Consider the following 19435-nt stretch of genomic DNA (forward strand, 5'->3'; position numbering starts at 1 on the left):
GTTATTAAATGCAGTGTGTTCTGTGTTTATTAAATGCAGTGTGTCCTGTGTTATTAAATGCAGTGTACTTGTGTTATTGAATGCAGTGTGCCCTGTGTTATTAAATGCAGTGTGTCCTGTGTTATTAAATGCAGTGTGTTCTGTGTTTATTAAATGCAGTGTGTTCTGTGTTAGTAAATGCAGTGTGTCCTGTGTTGGTAAATGCAGTGTGTCCTGTGTTAGTAAATGCAGTGTCCTGTGTTATTAAATGCAGTGTGTCCTGTGTTATTAAATGCAGTGTGTTCTGTGTTATTAAATGCAGTGTGTTCTGTGTTTATTAAATGCAGTGTGTCCTGTGTTATTAAATGCAGTGTGTCCTGTGTTAGTAAATGCAGTGTGTCCTGTGTTAGTAAATGCAGTGTGTCCTGTGTTAGTAAATGCAGTGTGTCCTGTGTTAGTAAATGCAGTGTGCCCTGTGTTAGTAAATGCAGTGTGTCCTGTGTTAGTAAATGCAGTGTGTCCTGTGTTAGTAAATGCAGTGTGTCCTGTGTTAGTAAATGCAGTGTGTCCTGTGTTAGTAAATGCAATGTGTCCTGTGTTAGTAAATGCATCTGTGGCTACCAACTCCCGTCCTCAAGGGCCACCAACAGGCCAGGTTTTAAGGCTTTATCCCTGCTTCAGCACAGGTGTCTGTCAGTATCTCTGTCTTTGACTCAGCCACCTGTGCTGAAGCAGGGATATCTTTAAAACCTGGCCTGTTGGTGGCCCCTGAGGACAGGAGTTGGCCGCCCTCTGTTTTAGTGCAATACTGTGTGTCTCAAACAATTGCTCCTCTCTTGTTCTGTTTGTGGCAGTTTCAAACAGGTACATATTGTGCTACTATGTAACTACAGTATATTATTTGTCACAGCAAGTGGCTGGCTTGTGATGGTTTTCTATGATCTAAAATGTTTTTTTTTTTTAATATTTATTTTAAGTACAAGGGGAAAAGAAATACACAAACTGAATAGCAACAGGGTAATATTCAATTCACACAAAATGGGTGAAGCGGGCTTGCTTTATCACTGAAAGGGTTAAGTAAATAAGAATGCTTAAGATTAATCACTAGGCTCTAGATCCTGGGCTTTCTGACTAGTTTTCCAAATTAGAAATAAATTATGTGGAGAAGGATCGAAATAATATCATAATGTAATCTAAAATATACTGAAAGAAAAAAAAAATATATTGTATTATAACATATATATATATTTTTTTTTTTAACTTTTTTTCTTGAGTTTCATGTATAATATAAAAGTGTGTGCGTGCATACAGTATGTCAGAAAATAGAATTGGGTGGGGAAACAAGTCTTCACTCTTCAGGCTATATATACACATTAAATACAATACTGTTTCAATCGTTATACATTTGCAGATAAGAAGTCATGAGAAAATCTGAACTTACTTTAGCAAGGGGGTGGGAGGGGGGTACCGATTTGTTTCTGAGCTTATCTTCTATACTTTTGGGATGTGTTAATAATAGCATAATAAATAATAATAGCATGTTCTTGTATAGCGCTGCTAGTTTACGTAGCGCTTTACAGAGACATTTTACAGGCACGGGTCCCTGTCCCGTGTAGCTTACAATCTATGTTTTTGGTGCCTCAGGCACAGGGAGATAAAGTGACTTGTCCAAGGTCACAAGGAGCCGACACCGGGAATTGAACCAGATTCCCCTGCTTCAAACTCGGTGCCTGTCAGTGTCTTTACTCACTGAGCTGCTCCTTCTCCCATGTTTGTGGGTTATCTTACTCTCCATAAGGCTGGGAATAACTGTAGAAGCATAACTAATTATTCAAAGACCATCAGTGACATACAGTATAGTAGCTGCCAAACCCAGATCAACAAGGAGATAATGATATAGGTCGGTCAGAACAGTGCAGCATATAGACAAAGAAAACACCTGCTTGACAAACCCTTCTCCATTCCGAGGCCCCTAAAAAGTGCAATTAGCTGGAGAGAGGCTCTGTGCAGTTATAAGTGGAGCAAGTGCTTATTTTTTTCCTGTTACACAGTCTGTGTATTACGATCTAGAACATTTGACCGGACTGTTTCGCCGCGCCCAAATGACCGCCAGCGCTTCGCCGCAACTCACCCAGCCGCTTCATTGCTAAGGTAAGTTCCTAAGCTTAACCCTTTCCATAGAACCCCCTCCCCAAAGTCCTTACCCTGAAAATCTTTTCCCTAAGCCCTTGCCCTAAAACCCACCTACCCTAATCGCTAAAACGTACCTTCTCCTGGCGGCGCAGGGTCCGTCTGCGGTCGAACACCAGCAGTCATTTGGTCGCGACGAAACAGCCGCGGGTGACACATTCCAGTGTATCTTCCTTAACACTGTCTTAATGTTCACTGCTTTAGGGTCTTGGAGTGAAAATATCTTGGACTATTTTTTCAACCAAAAAATGCTGAAAAAGAAAGATGGAGCGGAAATTATTTGGTATCATGCAGCAAACAGCAAGAAAAAACTAAAAGAGGCATTACAAAGTGAGTATACAGGATCTGATTTATTTATTTATTTTACAAACACGTTATCTACTGAAAACCGTTTTTTTGTGAAATTCCAGTTTTTCCTATTGTTTTAAAAAAGCAGCAGCAGCAGCAGCAGCAGCAGCAGCAGCAGCAGCAGCAGCAGCAGCAGCAGCAGCAGCAGCAGCATTATTAATCCTCTCCATGTGTGCAATATATTTATTGAGACTTCCCATCAGCCAATGGGAGTGAGGTTTGGACGGCAGCCATAGCATAATAATAACTTTATTTCATATCGTGCTTTTCTCCAAATAGGACTCAAAGTGCTTCACAATTATAGTATAGCATAGGGCAGGGGTACGCGGCATTTGCAGAGGCCCTTCCCCAAAACATTTAAATTAAGTGCCGGGGAAGACGCGAGGCCTCTGTAACGTTCTCTTAACCTGCTCTCAGGCGACGCGACATGCCATAGAGCCAGTAAGAAGGGGGGAGAGGGGGTTGGTGAGCAGGGGATGCGCAAACAGAAAAGTTTGCGCACCCTTGGCATACGGTACACAGCATTATACATAAGATTTTTTACAAACACAGTCCCTGCCCAGCTGAGATTACAAGCTGTGTTTTTGGTGCCAGCTGACTCCGGGAATTGAACCAGGCTCTCCTGATTCAAACATAGTGTCATCTTTCTCAGAGTCAAACCCGCTGAGCTATTTCTTCAGCCCAGATTACTCATTTCCCAAAAGTTTCCAGAAACACTGGCACTTAAGAAGTTCAATATTTCAGTAACGTGCTGTCCTTGGTGATACAAAATAGAACCGTTTAGTTCTCGGTAAAGACTTGGGGGCTTATTCTAGTAGCTTTTGAAAAGTGATTTAACACATGTGAAGTGCACTTTACAAGCAATTTTGCATGCGTAGCTATTCAGTAAGCTGTTATTGCATGTCAAAATCGCCTGTAAACGATTTTTTTTACATGCTTAATTACTCTTGCTCTGACAATCCAAGTAGTAGGTCAAAAAAAAGGCTGAAATGCATTTCTTTGCCAATAACTACTATTCAAGTAGCTCCGTAATGCAAATCACGGCTGAAATACTCACTTTTTTTTAACACCACCTGAAGGGTGGCGAGATAGGATTTCGGATTTGCATCAGATGGAGTATCATTTATTTTTACTACATAGGATTGAAGCAGGGGGTCTCCGGAGCTGAACCACATTCATTTCAGGTCCAGGGACCCCCTGCTTCCCGAGGTACAGGCCCTAGTATAGGGTGCCGGTGTCTCCCTTACGTTTAAATGTCCCAGTCATGTGACACTGGAGTTTTAAACTTGCAGGAGATACTGGCACCAGATAAAGGGGCCTGTACCTCAGGAAGCCGGGGGTCCCCAGGCCGGAAATTAATGCAGTTCAGCTCCGATGACGCCCTGCTTTAATCCTATGTATTAAAAATTTAAATAAAAACGGCGCGATCGTCTGTAAGAGCTGTGCAGGGAGATGCAGCTTCCCTCTGCTCTCTCTGTGCAGCTCTTCCAGACCGGTGGAGGGAAATCCGTACCGCAGGTCATTTCGCTTGTAAAGCAACTATCTATCTGTCGCCCATATAAATATCCAGAGCCGGCTGATTAAACTGGATGAACTAAGGGCATGGTGCTTTATGCATAAACCCAAAGCCATCGTTCTCACAGAAACATGGCTAACCCATAAAACCCCGGATGCAAATATCGCCATTCAAAGAGAGGAGGAGGGGTGTTGTTTTATATTGCAGACACCTTACAATTTGCACTGTTAAATTGCCCCCCAAGCCCACCCTCTTTTGAAATCCTAGTTGGCAAAATCTTGGGGATTTAAACTACAATCGGCTGGACCCTAACAACGACAAAATCCAGATACAACTCAAGTCACTTAACCTAACGCAACTCATTTCCCAACCCACACGGACAAACCTGAAATCGCACAACCATTCCTTGCTAGACTGGATTCTCTCCTCAAACCCCAGCAGAATCCAATCCTCTGGCATCCTTCCTTACATTTTCAGTGACCATGCAATAGTGTACTGTGTAAGGAAAATTAAACCGCCCCAATCAAGCCCTAAAGTTCTCCTCACTAGAACATATAGAAACTTTAACCCACAACAGATTCTGGCTGACCTTACCAACTGCCCTTGGTACAGAATCGACTTAATTCCCGACCCCGATTCTGCACTCGACTATTTCTTGTCTTCGTCTTCGTTTGCTGATATGGTTACCTGATATCACCTGAATGATTACCTGATTGCTGAAGAGAAATGCTACATCAAACTTCTCATTCCCCAACCCCTAAGTAAGTGTTCTTCTTGTCTGTTACTGTATTATTCGTGTGTTCACCTATCCTAAGGATTAAAATCACTTTATTATATCTTAAGCCTCGTTCCGTTCAAACCCAGTTATTTTTGTGTAATATTAATAGACCTGTGTAGGCTATCGTCACAGGCGTAATAAAACTGACATACTTGAAAATGAGAGGTAACTCTCAATGTATTACTTCCTGGTAAAATATTTTATATATAAAATAAATAAATAATTTCCAATCCGTGTTCTTAAAACTCTGTGATAACCATGCTCCACTACGCAGAATAAGGGTACGGGGTGCCCACCTTTCATGGGTTACACCTGACCTTATAGCAGCCTACCATTTCAGGGATGCCTTGTGCAAAAGCTACAAAGTAACCTGCACTACCAAGGATCTTGATCACTACAGATGCCTGCGGAATATGTGCACAAGGCAAACAAGGCATGCAAAAGCACAATATTACTCTGGCAATCTTCACCAGAATACATCAAACCCAGCTAACTTCTGGAAGGTTATCAACAATATATTCCAGCCTTCTAGCCATCAACAACCAAGTAATATCACTAAGGAGAATATTACTCTGACAAATCCCACTGACCTTGCAAATGCATTCAATAATTACTTTATGATGTGTCCTACTAACTTACAGGTAAACCCCGTTATAACGCGGTCCTCGGGGTCCACCCTGAGACCACCGCGTTAGTAACGGGGTCGCGGGAAAAAATGGCCGCCGCATCAGCGCATATTCACCCCGCGGGACAGGAGATGGGAGCGGGGATGTCCCTCCGGTCCCCGCTTCCCCCTGTCACCGCGGGACAGGAGATGGGAGGGGGGATGCCCCTCCGGTCCCGGCTTCCCCCTGTTACCGCGGGATGGGAGGGGGGATGCCCCTCCGGTCCCGGCTTCACCTCCCCACCGTTGTCCCCGCTGCTTGCGCAGGAGGAGGGGGGGGGGGGAGAAAGCGGGTGTTGGTGCTGGTGTGTGTGAGTGTGTGAGTAGGTGTGTGAGTAAGTGTGTTTGTGAGCAGTGTGAGCAATGAGCAGTGTGTGAGCAGTGTGAGCAATGAGCAGTGTGTGAGCAATGAGCGGTGTGTGTCAGTGTGAGCAGTGAGCAGTGTGTGTGTCAGTGTGAGCAGTGTGTGCAGTGTGAGCAATGAGCAGTGTGTGTGCAGTGTGAGCAATGAGCAGTGTGTCAGTGTGAGCAATGAGCAGTGTGTGTGCAGTGTGTGAGTAGTGTGTGTGCAGTGAGCAGTGTGTGTGCAGTGAGAGTGTGTGCAGTGTGCAAAAAAAACCGGGAGCCACGGGAAAACCGCGTTATAACCGAATCGCGGTATAACGAGGCGCATTATAACGGGGTTTACCTGTATTAGCAAAATGCAACCCAAACCACAAACGTGAACCTCATTCTGAGAGTACCCCTTTAGCTCCACCCTTTCCCAACACTGCTCACAATTTTAAATTTGTCCCAGTATCCGAAGAGGAGATTACACAAGCGCTCCTCAAACTAAAACTAAGCAGTCAAAGTGGACCTGGTTTACTGCAATCCAAGTTCCTAAGACTTGGTGCCCCAGCCATTGCCAAACCAATTGCTTCCATAATCAACTCTATTCTGGCTGCAGGCCATATCCATAAGACCATGGAAAACTGCCAGAGTTGTCCTAATCTTCAAAAGTGGGGACAAAAACACTGTCTCAAACTACATGCCAATCTTTCTCCCAATACTATCCAAAGTCATGGAAAAATATGTTCACTCCCAACTTTACTTTACTACCAAGACAAATTTCCCTACCAATTCCAACCTGGCTTTCGCCCCAAACACACCACAGTAACTACTCTCCTAAAAGTTTGTAATCAGATACAGTGTGGAATGGAACTGGGACAACTCACTGGTGCAATTTTCCTAGATTTTGCAAAAGCTTTTGATACTGTTGTTCATGTTATCTTGCTTAACAAACTCCAGTGCTCTGGAATAGGGAAGCATGCTTTAAACTGGTTTCATTCCTACCTATCGGGCAGATTCCAACATGTCTATCGCAGGCTCCAACTCCAACCCTTTTAGATATCACCTGTGGTGTCCCGCAAGGCTCTGTTCTGGGCCCCTACTCTTCTCAGTGTTAATGATCTTCCTACAGCTTGTAAGGGAGCTTCAATACACACACAATACACATGTATGCAGATGACACAATCTTATATGCAGCCCTAGCCTCTCCGACCTTGAACACATACTTCAATCTGACTTTTCAAGACTTGAAAATTGGATTTCCCAAAACAAACTGTTTTTAAACACTGACAAGACTGTAACAATGGTATTTGGGACCAAGGCTACATTTTTAAAGCTTCCAATGACTGAGCTCCAGATCAGAATCAACGCTAACGCCACCCTAACTCCTGTTACTAGTTTTAAATACTTGGGCATATGGTTTGACTCCCATTTAACATTCAGGATGCACATTGATACCCTGACATTCAAAACCTATGGCAAACTAGGGGTACTTTACAGGAACAAATCCTCCCTAAGTCTGCTGGTCAGAAAGCATATCGCACAGCAGATGCTAATGCCTATTATTGACTATGGGGACATAGTTTTCGGCTTGGCACCCCAAACCCACCTTCGCAAACTTGATACCCTCTACAATTCAATATGCCGTTTTGTCCCCCAATGCTACTAAAACACACACCACTGCGAAATGCTCAAAGAACTAAATTGGTCATCACTTGAGTCTAGGCACAAATGTAATCTCCCCTGTCATGCCTTCAAATACTTTCTGGGCAAGCTACCCGCCTATCCACATGCAGAGCTTATCATCTGAGATCTGACTCCAAAAACTGTTCATGGTTCTACGATTCGGCAAAATATCTGGCTGCTCCTCCTTCTCTTACCATGCACCCCAAAACTGGAACAATCTACCGGAGACTCTGACAGCCATCACCATTCTAAGTTCTTTCAAAGTTAAAGTTGTCTCACATTTTAATCTGGTCTGTAATTGTTACATACACCTATAATATATTATCTCTAACTGTGCATGCTATGTCTTGTATATAATGTACAGTATACCCTGGTCACTTATGTAACAATGTATTTGTAACCATGTATTATTTGTCATCTTAACTCTATGCCCAGGACATACTTGAAAACGAGAGGTAACTCTCAATGTATTACTTCCTGGTAAAATATTTTATAAATAAATAACTGCAAGCTAATGTGGTATGTCATATTTTTTAACAAATGGTGTATATATAATGCGATTTGCAATAGTGAATACTGTTTTTTCACAAATTTCATACTGCGAGCTATGAACATGCCAACACATTTGATGTTGCAATTACAATATCGAAGCTACAAGAATAGGCCCCATAGACGGAGAAGATCATTTGCTAATGTATACTGCATAAAATGTAGTTTACATTCATGATTTATTTTTCCACTCATAGGTGATGTTCACATGCTAGAGGCCGATGTCCTTCTTCGGGGGTCTGGAAATGAGGAGCCGATCATGGCTCATCCTCCTGAAAGTGACAGTGACATCACTCTGCAGGAGTGGCTGAATGATGTGTCCTCAACCAACAAAGGCATCAAGCTTGATTTCAAGAGGTACAATGTTAGAGAAATGCAAGAACGTATATTATTGACATGGGGGCAGTAAGTAACCTGTGCTGTGAGCTTGCAAATACTCTCAAGTCTTTGCAAGATGACATGAATAGTTTTGGTTTGGCAGTATATTTCGTTATCTAATGCTCTTTGGGTAGCACTTTTCAATGAGACAATAAACTGAGAGCATGCTTGTCTTTCCCTGCCTATTTGTGTGTTGTATTTTTCATTGGAAAGCCCCGAATTTTGTTAATGGGAATGCTGCTTAACAGCAATGTAGCTAAACATTTTTATTGATCATTAGCACTACCCATATACAGTGGCGAGAAAGTTTGTGAACCCCATAGGATTTTCACATATTTCAAACCTATCATGTTATTAGATCTTAATCTAAGTCCTAATAATAGCTAAAGATAACCCGATCAAACAAATGACACAAAACATGATACTTTTTGTACATTTATTTATCCACAAATGATCCAACATTCAATATCCTTATATGAACCCTCTTCTCCTTCACATTCTCCATACTCTTGGTGTTCGTAACACAGCTATATCCTGGTTCTCCTCTTAAGTCTCCCATTGTACTTTGTGTCTCTTCTGCTAACACCTCCTCCTCCTCTATCGACCTCTCTGTGGGGGTACCCCAGGGCTCTGTCCTGGGACCTCTCCTCTTTTCTCTGTACACACTCTCTCTTGGGTTCAAATATCACCTCTATGCTGACAAAAGACAAATTTACTTTTCAACCGCCGACCTTACACCAGCTGGATAGATCAAAGTTTCTGAAGGTCTCTCTGCGATATCATTCTGGATGGCCCTGCGCCGACTCAAACTTAACATGGCAAAAACAGAGCTCCTCATACTTCCTCCCAAACCTGGCCCCACTACCTCCTTCCACATTACTGTTGGAACATGACACATTACATTATTGTTTCAGTCCTGACTCCTCTAAATTAGTATACAAAATTTTTATTTAAAACTTCCTTATATCCTACTTCATATTTTATTTGTATCAATAGATCATTTACATATTGTAACACAGTATCTCCCAAGCCCAAGAATAACAAAACCTGGGCTACGGTAAAAAGATGTTAATGTGCTATGGAATTGCTATGTAAATACAAATCTATACTTGTCAGGGTGTAAAAAATCTTTTCACAACTGCCTAAAAAAATTATACATTGTCATTGATACCAAAAATTCACACTAAACAGTAGTGCAGTGTTTACCTACATAACTACATACTGCTTGATTCTTATTCCTACAAAAAGAATAATTGAATAAAAATGTACTTTTCTATTCTTATAATTAATCGGAAAACTTTCATACTATGAATTCATTTCTTTAAAACTAATCAAACAACTTTAGAACCCTAGCAAACTTCTATCTAGGTTAATCTTTAACTTCTATACTTCACAGGCATGCAACTTCTATACTTCACAGGCATGTAAGGCCTCGGGCATGGTCAGCGCGTAACTGAGGTGCCCTGGTACTTACCAGTGAGCCCCTAAAGCCGCAATGAGAGCGGCTTTAGTAGGGGCTCGCCTACGCTTCCGCAAGCGCGCGGAAGCGTAGGTCTTAGGGAAATGTTAAAATCAAGCCCTTGCCGGAGCGCAGGGCCAGTCACGTGAGCGGTTCGCCCAATGAGGGCGAACCAGCTCCGTGACGTCACTGGCTCGCCCGCCGACACGACCCCGACACGCCAGCAAGAACCTTGGCCGAGGCCTAAGTTTCAGTGAAAAAGGTGGGGGCTAGTTCTGCAGCTGTGGGCTACAGACATGAGAGCTGAATTGATTTTGTTTTAGGTTCAGTGCCTCATTTTCCTTGCAATTAATATAATTTGGAGTTAAATTTTTTTCCTGGCACCCTCCTTTTTCTCAACCGAATTCTTCTACCACTAAAACCACTGAGACCGTACAGATTATAACTACTGCAGATTTATGTTCTCACACAGAATTTATCACACAGCACCACACAGATTGTAACAACTATAGATTTTTAAATTACCTCACGAAGACTCCACTAAGCCACACAGATTATATGAATTGATTCTCACACAGATTATATCAATTGATTCTTACAATAACGTACTCATTATCGGAATTCTGTCACCCGGACAAGACTTCGGAGACATCATGGCCTCCATGAGACACTCCACATTTTAAACTAAAGGCATTTCAAAAGGCGCCTTACCTTAGCAAATGATCATAGCGTTGAGTGTTCCATTGAGAGCTGTCTGTCTCCTCTGGTCCAAGTGTCCGAGATTTTGGAATCCTCGTCGCCAAAGCTGTCGTTGTTTGCAAACTCACAAATACGTGTTCGTTGATAATGAGAAGTTTATTGCGTAGTATGATCATACACATTCAAAGTCTATAAGACTCTCTGCAAAAGGGTGTCCATGCAGGCTTTATATACATTTTTTTATTCCTTTGATCAAAATAGGTTACCAGGCAGATTATACTAACCACTCCTTAATTCTTAAACCAATCATTTTACAGATCATTAAAACCTGGTTAACACTAGATTAAAACAGTTCTCTATAGAAACCAGGCACTTCTTGTTACCAGGAATGTGGGCGTTACTTCAGACACAGTCGTAAATCTACTGAAGCAAAACACATTCAAACCACACACTCACTCTTACACACAAAATGGAGACTGGAAACAGAACATTGCCTTCAATCCTTCTCCAGAGACCCCCCCCAGTCCATTTCAGTAATATATTCATTTCAACAGTATACTGATTTCAGCAATATATTACTTCATCATAACGTTTCTCATTGAGGCCAAAAAATTTCTACCTTTGACTTGTTCGTCCAGAGAACATTGTTCCACAAGTCTTGTGGATCATCTATGTGCTCTTTGGTGAACCTCAGAGGGCCAGCAATGTTCTTTTTAGAGAGCAGTGGTTTCCTCCTGGCTATCCTTCCATGGACACAATTCTTGTTCAATCTTTTTCTGAAAGTTGAGTCATGAACACTCATATTAGCCAAGCTGAGAATGGCCTGCCGATCCTTGAATGTTACTCTGGGGTTCTTTGTGACTTCCTGGATGATTTGCCAGTTTGTTTTTGGAGAGATTTTGGTAGGATGACAGCTCCTGGGTAGAGTGACTGTGATCTTGAACTTTCTCCATTTGTAGACACTGCATCTGTCTGAAAGTGAATTGGTGGAGCCCAAAATCATTAGAAATGGTTTTGTAATCCTTTCTAGACTGATGAGCATCAATAACTGTTTTTCTGAGGTTAACAGAGATCTCTTTTGATCGTGGCATGATGTGTTTCCACACACATGTAAAGTGAAGACCAAAATCACAAAGTTTCTGATCTTTATATAGACTGGGGCCTCCCAAACTCAACCCTGAAAATCTTGTATCTTGTAAAGCCTTGGGCTGTCATACAGAGAATAATAGACGAGACCCTCCTTTTTCAGCATACAACATACAGGCATACCTCGCATTAACGTACGCAATGGGACCGGAGCATGTATATAAAGCGAAAATGTACTTAAAGTGAAGCACTCCCTTTTTTCCCCACTTATCGATGCATGTACTGTACTTTACTGCAATCGTCATATACGTGCACAGCTTCGGTACAGGTAGGAAGCTGGTATTGCTGTTCAGGACGTGATGAAAGGCGCATGCGTGAGCTGCCGTTTGCCTATTGAGCGATATGCACTTACTCGCGAGTGTACTTAAAGTGAGTGTCCTTAAACCGGGGTATGCCTGTATTGGGTAATGTAGAAAACAAATACAAGCTGAGATCATGTCAAAGGGCACATTTTAATTTAATTGCTGTTTACTGAATCGTGTACATTGCTGCAATTTAGGGACCATTTTTGGCCACTGAATGCCTGCATAACTTAATTACAGATGCATTTGGGATGATCGTATTGAGTCTAATTAGTATAATATAATGGATGAAAAAAAGATTGAGGGGGAAAAAAGTGCCAGCAAAACTTTGACGTCAAATTAACAGTGAGCTGAGTTCCTGCTTCAAAGTTATTACAATCTAAAAGGAGGAATAAGGAGAATGAAGACACAAGGCAATCTGGGGGAAGCAAAAGTAACCTTCCCTACTTGTGATTCCGGCTTTCGGTATTTAATATCTTGTAAAATCAGTGTTTTTCCCCCAGAATTTATCAGCGTTAACTATGGGGGAAAAAATTGCCACACATTTGAATTTTGTGTTTATCGGTGCATTTTTTCATACTGCACCTTGATGCCTTCGTCTCCTACCTGTGGACAGACCGCCACAAGAGGTGACATTTAATAGGAAATAATGCTTCATTTCCATTTTGTATCGGTTACAACCGAAAGTTCAACATGATCCCGTCAGTGGTGTTTTTGTTGTTTTACGGTTAAAATCCTGCAACCAGTATCCCTGCTTATGATTCTGCCTGTGCTTTTAGAATATTATCAGTGGTTACAATATTATTACAGTAGGGTCCTCCTTGTTGTATCACAGCTTTGCTGCTGTTGCAGTCATCCAAGTATAGCAGTGAAATCTATTGCTGGTCCCTCGAGCAGCAAAGTGGTCAGCTGATTAGTGCAGTGTAGGGCAGCAATGACAGTCGAACAATTCTTGTTCAATTGCTGTTTAAAATGGGCTCTCAAGCTGTCGGCTGTCATTAGTGCAGCAATTTAGATTGGTTGAATATGCAATCTGCACCAATTACTGGTATTTCTGAAATATATTACATTTAACATTACTCATCCACTTTGAGATAAGAGGCTAAGGGCTATCTAGCTTTAGTAAACTCTGATCATTTCGGAAAATTATCAGCCACTAATCTTTTAAATAGATTTTGTTATGTTTACCATCTCTAACCTAATTTACAGTTTATGGATAAAAATGAGAGAAATAATTTCCCCCCTGCAATAAACTAGATGGCTTTATGACTATGTAATTACAATAAACTCATGAACACCTTTTCAGTAAACCTCCATCTCTCTATGTAGTACATTTAATACATTTATATTCAACATTAAATATTCTTAAAAAGTAATTGTGCAAACATACAAATAAGTTCTTCTACAAACAAGATTCCGGAGAATTCTTGTTAGATGCGCTGTTGAAGCTAAAAAGTGATACATTCAGCATTCTTATCCACAAACACTCATTGGCCTACATACATCAAACTCCATTAAACACAAGTTAATATCGCACCGGGTAAAAAAAACAAACACATTGTCCACTTTCATTGTAATGTTATGGCCGAAGTCAAATTTTACTGGATTCGATTATAAAGATGTGATTGTAATGTAGCAATTAACTCCCCCGTGGCATCACTTATTGGTCGGCTAGCCATGGGTGATCATAACTACCTGGCTACTTTGGCCACTGGCCATACCAAGTAAAATGTGTAAGTGATACATTTGTAGCGCCTACAGTATTCCAGGCTGGTTTAGTTTATCTTGCTTCTACAGATGTCATTAAAAGGGATGGGGAGAGAGGTGGGAACAAGCTCTTGCGAAAGTCTGAGTGGAGTGGTGCTCGGAGCGGTGGATACACAGGTGAACAAATTCTTGCCTAGGCAAGAAAAGAGCCCCTATAAACAAGCACTCAAATCCAGATGGTAGTTGTATATGTTGTAATGATGGTAAAATCTAACCTTTAATATGGTTTATAATAAAATATAGGTGGACAAACAAAGACGTGTGGACATCATATATAGATAGTGAGATAAAAGCTCAATACGATGCTGGGTCACTGTGTGAACCAAGTAATGAAGGGGTTGTTCTCGATATGGAGACCCCTAAATTAGTAAAATATTTAGGTATGATAGCCAACGTGGTGAGCTGCCTCACCAGGTGCTGTATGGTCTAGAACAGGCCTGCACAACTTGTAAAGTGAGAAGGACCGAACTGCTCCAAAGAAAACTGATTTGGGCCGCAAGGGTAAAATAATAATAATAATCATCATCATCATCGTCATATTTCCCCCAGCACCCCTCGTCATCATCCTCATCATAGCTTCTCTTCCCCCCCCCTCCCACAGATCATCATTATATCACCCCCCCCAAACCCCAACCCACTGACACAGACCTGCACAGGCACAGACACTGACCTGCACAGACACTGACCTGCACAGACACTGACCTGCACAGACACTGACCTGCACAGACACTGACCTGCAACTGCCACACTGACACACTGACACACTGACACTAGCTCTGAGGAGCAGCTGCATGGGGGGGGGGGGGTGTCCTACCTTTCACTGTGGAGCATGGCTGGAGGGGGGGGAAGCCATCTTGGGCCCTGGCAGCAGGCACCTCACTTCCTGCTCTCACTAACAGGCTCCGCTGTCACTAACCCCACCCTCACCCTCTGCAGTCAGACCGGCCTCAGCTCTGTTCCTTCTCTCCTCTCTGCCTGCAGGGGATCGCATCAAACGGCTGCCGATCCTTCCCTAATAGGCAGAGGGGGTTGGGGGGGGGGCCATCACAATGCTAGCGCTCGGCAGAGTGGGCTCAGGAGGGGGTGGGAGCGTGTCAAAATGCTGGCGCTCCTTCCCTCCTGTGTCTGCAGAGCGGGGTGGGGGGGGGGGGAGGAGGGCATCGCGGGCCGCACAGGGAGTCCAGGTGGGCCGCGGGCCATATGTTGTGCATGCCTGGTCTAGAACAACCAGTCTGTGCCTGATAATTCCTCGATTTATATATTACACCTGTGTATCTCCTCATTACGGGCTGGTGTTCTACACCATACAGCACCTGGCGAGGCAGCTCACCACCTTGGCTACCATACCTAAATAATTGACTAATTTAGGGGTCTCCATACGAGAACAACCCCTTCATTACTGGGTTCACACAGTGACCCAGCATCTTATTGAGCTTTTATCTCCCTTTCTATATGTGATATCCACACGTCTTTGTTTGTCCACCAATATTTTATTATAACCATATTAAAGGTTACGTTTTACTATCATTATAACATACACCTACTATCTGGATTTGAGTGCTTGTTTGTACGGGCTCTTTTCTTGCCTAGGCAAGTATTTGTTCACCTTTATACAGATGTCACAAGACTTATGGTCTCCAACACTGTAGAAGAAGCAATGGTCTGCGGCGCAGATGAAAGTGTCTGCCGTGATCGTGCTGCGGGGGGGGGTCGATGCTTCATAATGAGACCCCCCACAGCGTTACTCCTCCGGTACAGTGAGCCACAGTGACCTCTGGTGGCAGCGGCACAGAAGACTGTTAGTATTGCTACATCTGTATGTATATGATGGCCATTGTTTACATACAGTACCTATAGACAAGATAGGGCTGTCGCTAACCTGGTGTAGGCGTTAAACATTTGCAGTACTTTTTTGTGGTGAGTAGCATCGAAATAAGTAAAATTTGTTTTCTTTACAAATTTTGATGCTTGTTCCGATATCCTCTGCGCGCCTTAAAATATGCATTATTTTAGGTGGGAACCGGTTGATAACGTGCCCACTGAAAATAGTACATATTTTTTTGCTGATTTATGTTGCAATTTTGGTGTCTCGCAGTTTAAAAAACAAACAAAAAAAACTCCATTGCGCGATACATCCGAGGCCTTGCACAGTATGACTTTTGTACACAAATCGGTATAATGACGTGAAGTGAGAAAGGACATGGGAATGATCCCATCCACTGTCTGCAATACATTGTCCGCTGTGAGAGTTCCTCACTCACCCACACTGTTGCTCTCTAATACAAAAGCCATGAGAAGAGATTACTTTGTGGGAAGGGTAGATATAGTGAATCAGCGTGAGAGAAATATGTATTTCTATTTGTCAACAAAAATTAAAACTCTGTACCTTGTGCGTTACCTCAATCCTGCTGGCGTCCCAGCAGGTATCTCCAGCGGGCGGACACCCAAGTGACCCCTGGTGTTTTAATTCTTTGCCATGTATATCCCGGGTTCGATCGATTAATTACGTTTCTTGTGAATTTTTTTTGCTTCCAAAAATCTCTTTATTGTGTAGCTATTTTGTAGCTACCCAAGTTGTGTATTTAAAGCATTCATATATTAATTGTTGGGTTTGGTTAGATATTTGTAAATACATACAGTTCCCAATCTTTCAGGAATTTGCCTCATTTTGTCTCTTTTTTTTTTTTTCCCTGTATGGAGCTCAACCGTTCCATTCTTAAAATAAAGAGCATTTTTTCATGCCAGCGGTTTATTGGTGGGCTTTTGTCACAAGTCAAATAGTATAAGATTTTATTCAAAGCTGCTAAGTTTACAATAGCACCTACAGTATTTGTGGAATTAGATGTTTTGTGATCGGTCCTTTGTCATAGGCTCCCAGTAAGGTCCCTGCAGGATTTGATCTATTACACAGTTTGAACCCAAGAGACACAAATTGGGACCTACCTGATGGGTAGGAGGGAAACCAGTTTAAAGCATGCTCCCTTATTCCCGAGCACTAAAGCTTGTTTAACAAGATAACATGATCAACTGTATCAAAAGCCTTTGCAAAATCTAGGAATATTGCCCCAGTAAGTTGTTTCATTTCACACTGGATCTCATTGCAAACTTTTTGGAGGGTAGTTACCATGCAGTAGTTTGGGCGAAAGCCATATTAGAGTTTGCAAATGAAATTTGTCTTGGCATAGTAATCGTTTAATTGGGAGTGGACACATTTTTCCATGACTTTGGATTGTATTGGGAGAAGAAAGATTGGCCTGTAGTTTCAGACAGTGTTTTTGTCCCCACTTTTGAAGACTGGGACAACTCTGGCAGTTTTCCAGGTCTTAGGGATATGGCATGAAGACAAAATAAGAGTTGATTAGGGAAGCAAGCGGTTTGGCAATGGCTGGGGCACCAAGTTGCAAGAACTTGGATTGCAGTAAGTCAGGGCCACATTGGCTGCTTAGTTTTAATTTGAGGAGCGCTTGTGTAATCTCCTCTTCAAATACTGGAACAAATTTAAAACTGTGGGCAGTGTTTGGAAGAGGTGGGGCTATGTGGGTTCTTACAGGTCGAGCTTCATGTTTGTCGTTCCGGTTGCGCTTTGTAGGAAATTAGCACACCCCACAAAGTATTCATTGAATGCATTTGTAATGTCAGTGGGATTTGTCAGAGTAGTATCATCCTGTTTGATATTAGATGGCTGAAATATATTATTGATGACCTTCCATCAGTTTGCTGGATTTGATGTATTTTGATAAAGATTGAACAAGAGACAACACATGAGATATATGTATATATATATATATGTATATATATATATGCAGTGTTCGACAAACCTATACATTTGCACGCCCCGGGCGAGTGGATTTAACATCGTGGCGAGCTCCTATTGGTCCAAGCAGCACACGTGTGGTACTAGGTGGCGAGTAGATTTTTTTGTTCCGCGAGTAGAGTTTTTGGTGATTTGTCGACCACTGTATATATGTATATATATATATTGTGACATAGTCCAAAGATGTTATGCAGCTTTCTGCCCCGTTTTAGGTCAGAAAGTGCAGGAATTGTGCAAAATGATCCATTCCACAGCTTCACATTAACTCAGGCTGGTGGATGGAAAATCCAGACCACAGATTACAATGGCTCTAGTTCTCCCTCACCTGCTCTCCTAATCACTAGCACAGGTATTTAGAGCAGAGAGGTTTGCATTTCAGTCTCTCTTCTTAGAGCCTGGAGACTGGGGTTTCGCTGCTCCCCTGCATCCAGTTCGGGGTGGACGGCCCCTTCAAGTAACACAGTACCAGAGGATTTGCCTGGACACTTGGGACCGAGTTCCCACCACGAACAGATAAGACAAACACATGTTTATTGCCGTATCAAAAGACGGTATGCTTTATCTAGTGACCCTAAATGAGAGGGCATTGTTTTAAACTGGGGAACCAGGTTAGTTGGCCCAGCAGCAGTTAGAGAGGCTGATTCTGCTGTGTAGTTAGATCCCTGAATGGGATAGGACTTTGTTTATTTGATTTGGTTTGGTTCTTAAAAATGACACTGTGTGAAATGCTATAACACTGATATGAGTAAACCGCTGAAGGTTAATGTCTGAGTGCCTCCTGCTTGCACATGTTAAAGCTGCAGTCCCTTATTTGGATGAAAATAAAGCAGGCAGAAGCCTGAGTTAAGCAACGTAATACTTTGCATGATCCTGTTTGTTGTATAATTAACCCTAGAAGACTGTGGGGCTTATGCAGAGAGGTACTGCTTAAATTCGCCACAGGATTGGAATTTATTGTTATGGTATGCAGGGAACTCCGGTAGCGCGGTGTGCAGGAAATGGCTAATTAGGCGAGTTTCACTTGCCGTGAAACTCGCCATTCTGAGCCGCGCGGTATTAGCCCACAATACAGCCAACTTTAGTTGGCGGGCAAAATTTCCACTAAACGCGCCATTTAGTAGCTCTGATTGGCGTGTTCATGCGCATCGGAGCTACTGGAATCCTGCGTGTTTTCGCATTGGCGAGATCACTCTTCTCGCAACACGTTTGCCGAATTTAAATTGTCCCGCCAGTTCTCGCCACTATCTGTTTGAAAGCGGACAGTTTTGGCGCAAACCTGCCTAATTATACCTTCCCGTACCTCTCTGCATAAGCCCCTGTGTCGGGAAGAACCCAGACAGACGTCAGCGCTACAAAAGTGGGGCGTTTGTCACAATGTATATGTATATGTATATATACTTGCAACACTACATTGTAGTATGTTGAGGATACCGAATAATAAGAATAGGCTTTTTGTGTGAATGGTAACGTTTTAAGCATAGAGTAGTTATTCTTTCAAACCACTAGGCTGCACTATAATTCTTTTTTTTTTTATCCATACGATTTATAACATATCCAGAAGAAACATTAGATCAAAGCTTGTGTAAGCCTCCCGAGGTTAAGCACTAGTTTTAAAGCAGAGTACTGCTTCTATTATTAAATGATCTCAATGCGTTGACAAGTTCCTTAAGTTTAGGAATACGTGGGCTGAACGAAATCATTTGCAGAAATAAACAGAAACTGTAGGTGTTTTGAAGGTTTTAGTCAAATAGAAAATGTCACTTTTGAAATGAATCTGTTAGAAATGGCTAAGAGGTACTGTGAATAGACATTACGTAACACTAAATTATAGAG

At 42.2% G+C, this 19435-nt stretch overlaps 1 protein-coding gene across 3 annotated transcripts in view; it reads left to right on the forward strand.

Annotated features, from left to right (window-relative positions):
• Window positions 1-19435, forward strand: part of FAM151B (family with sequence similarity 151 member B) — a 62247-nt gene that overhangs the window by 818 nt on the left and 41994 nt on the right. Inside the window, exons 2-4 of one of the 3 annotated variants that reach the window (XM_075592266.1) lie at window positions 2031-2130; window positions 2374-2499; window positions 8235-8394. In XM_075592266.1, coding sequence (XP_075448381.1) covers window positions 2418-2499; window positions 8235-8394 — 242 coding nt within the window. In that variant the 5' untranslated portion in view covers window positions 2031-2130; window positions 2374-2417. The remainder of the gene's footprint in view (window positions 1-2030; window positions 2131-2373; window positions 2500-8234; window positions 8395-19435) is intronic. The other 2 variants (XM_075592274.1, XM_075592255.1) reach the window with 2 other exon arrangements.

This window comes from Ascaphus truei, chromosome 1 (genome assembly GCF_040206685.1).
Source record: "Ascaphus truei isolate aAscTru1 chromosome 1, aAscTru1.hap1, whole genome shotgun sequence".
NCBI lineage: Eukaryota > Metazoa > Chordata > Amphibia > Anura > Ascaphidae > Ascaphus > Ascaphus truei.